General features: G+C 57.9%; 1 protein-coding gene across 1 annotated transcript; it reads right to left on the bottom strand.

Annotated features, from left to right (window-relative positions):
- Positions 1-41: 41 nt before the first annotated feature.
- On the bottom strand, positions 42-1,207 carry LOC121355589 (calpain small subunit 1-like; the record flags this gene model as incomplete). Its single annotated transcript, XM_041471135.1, has 2 exons — positions 42-272; positions 1,139-1,207. Coding segments are annotated over 2 exons (300 nt in total), but the record flags the coding sequence as incomplete, so codon positions are not given.
- Positions 1,208-2,532: the final 1,325 nt, after the last annotated feature.

The following is a 2,532-nucleotide window of genomic DNA, read 5'->3' as shown; positions in this document are numbered from 1 at the left end:
AATTTCGTGTTTCCCCCCCAATTTCGGGTTTCCCCCCCCAATTTCGGGGTCCCCCCCCCAATTTCGGCTCCCGTACGGAACATGGCGTCCAGGCGCACGAGGCAGCTGATGAAGTTGTCAAAGTCGAGGTTCCCCCCCTCGTCTCCATAGCGACGCCCCAAAACCGCCCACAGCGGGGGGGGCAGCCGGAACCCTGGGGGGGGGGCGCAGGTGACCTTTGACCCCCCAAAAATGCCTTCAAACCCCCCCAAAATCGGACAATTCCCCTCAAAACGGCCCCAAGAAATTCAAATATTTCCGTTTTCGCACCCAAAAAAAAACGAATAATTGTGACCTGACACAAAATCACGCCCCCAAAAATGCCTGTGACCCCCCCAAAATCCCAAATTCTGGGGGGGTTTTGGGGTCACCCTTGAATATTCCCAAACTGTCACCCCAAAACTTCTTCCCACCGTCCCCCTGCTGACCCCCCGAATTCCTGCCCCCCAAAATTCTCCCAAAAATCCCCTGAACCCCCTCGCCAAAATTTGGGGACCCTCCCAAACCCCCAAAAATCCTCCCCCCACCCCCATTTCAGGGACTTTAAAATCCTTAAATCCGAATTTTTGGGGTGCCCACCCCCACACTAATTACCCCCCCCTCCCAAATTTTGGGGTGTTTGGGGGGGGTCCCTATAACCCCCCCCCCTTCATGTTTTTGGGAATTTAAGAGGAGAAATTTTGGGGTCTCACCCCAAAATTTGGGTTCCTCCCTCGATTTTGGGGTGTCCCTGATTTTGGGTTCCCACATCGATTTTTTGGGGGGGTCCTCATTTTTTGGGGAGGGGTCCCATTTTTTGGGGTGCCCCCCTAATTTTGGGGTCTTCCCCAGTTGTGAGTAACCCCGGATTTTGGAAATCCCACCTGGGATTTTCCCATCCCAATTTTTCGGGGTTCCCCCCCCCAAATTTTGGGGTTTTCCCTTAATTTCGGGGCTCATTTATTTTGGGACCCCCCCCAATTTCGCCTTTTCGGGGTCCCTTTCCACCCTGAGCACCCCAATTTTGGGATCTCATTCAATTTCGGCCTCCCACCCCATATTTTTGGGGTCCTCCCCGATTTCGGGGATCCCACCCACCCCAAAATTTTGGGGTGCTCACCTGCCACTTCTTGATGTTGTTCCACAGGTACTTGAACTCCTCAAACCCCAATTTCCCGGTGGTGTCGCTCTGGGGGGGGGCTCGTCAAGGACATTTCGGGGTGCACCGGGGACCCCCCCCATTTCCCCGCACCCCAAAACCCCCCCAAACCCCCCCAAAATCACCCAGTAGATCCCGGTGGGTCCCGGTGGATCCCAGCACACCCAGTGGATCCCAGTGTACTACAGCAGATCCCAGTGGATCCCAGTACACCCAGCACACCCAGTAGATCCCGGTGGGTCCCGGTGGATCCCAGCACACCCAGTGGATCCCAGTGTACTACAGCAGATCCCAGTGGATCCCAGTACACCCAGCACACCCAGTAGATCCCGGTGGGTCCCGGTGGATCCCAGCACACCCAGTGGATCCCAGTGTACTACAGCAGATCCCAGTGGATCCCAGTACACCCAGCACACCCAGTAGATCCCGGTGGGTCCCGGTGGATCCCAGCACACCCAGTGGATCCCAGTGTACTACAGCAGATCCCAGTGGATCCCAGTACACCCAGCACACCCAGTAGATCCCGGTGGGTCCCGGTGGATCCCAGCACACCCAGTGGATCCCAGTGTACTACAGCAGATCCCAGTGGATCCCAGTACACCCAGCACACCCAGTAGATCCCGGTGGGTCCCGGTGGATCCCAGCACACCCAGTGGATCCCAGTGTACTACAGCAGATCCCAGTGGATCCCAGTACACCCAGCACACCCAGTAGATCCCGGTGGGTCCCGGTGGATCCCAGCACACCCAGTGGATCCCAGTGTACTACAGCAGATCCCAGTGGATCCCAGTACACCCAGCACACCCAGTAGATCCCGGTGGGTCCCGGTGGATCCCAGCACACCCAGTGGATCCCAGTGTACTACAGCAGATCCCAGTGGATCCCAGTACACCCAGCACACCCAGTAGATCCCGGTGGGTCCCGGTGGATCCCAGCACACCCAGTGGATCCCAGTGTACTACAGCAGATCCCAGTGGATCCCAGTACACCCAGCACACCCAGTAGATCCCGGTGGGTCCCGGTGGATCCCAGCACACCCAGTGGATCCCAGTGTACTACAGCAGATCCCAGTGGATCCCAGTACACCCAGCACACCCAGTAGATCCCGGTGGGTCCCGGTGGATCCCAGCACACCCAGTGGATCCCAGTACACCCCAGTGGATCCCAGTACACCCCAGTGGATCCCAGTACACCCAGTACACCCAGTGGATCCCAGAGGACCCCAGCAGATCCCAGTGGATCCCAGCACACCCGCTGGATCCCAGTGGATCCCAGCGCACCCGGTAGATCCCAGTGGATCCCAGTACACCCCAGTGGATCCCAGCACTCCCAGTGGATCCCGGTGGATCCCAGCA

This window comes from Pyrgilauda ruficollis, unplaced genomic scaffold (assembly GCF_017590135.1).
Source record: "Pyrgilauda ruficollis isolate IOZ18807 unplaced genomic scaffold, ASM1759013v1 scaffold2572, whole genome shotgun sequence".
In the NCBI taxonomy this organism is placed as follows: domain Eukaryota; kingdom Metazoa; phylum Chordata; class Aves; order Passeriformes; family Passeridae; genus Pyrgilauda; species Pyrgilauda ruficollis.
The sequence above is the reverse complement of the archived record's forward strand: the minus strand, read 5'-3'. Positions and strand labels throughout refer to the sequence as shown.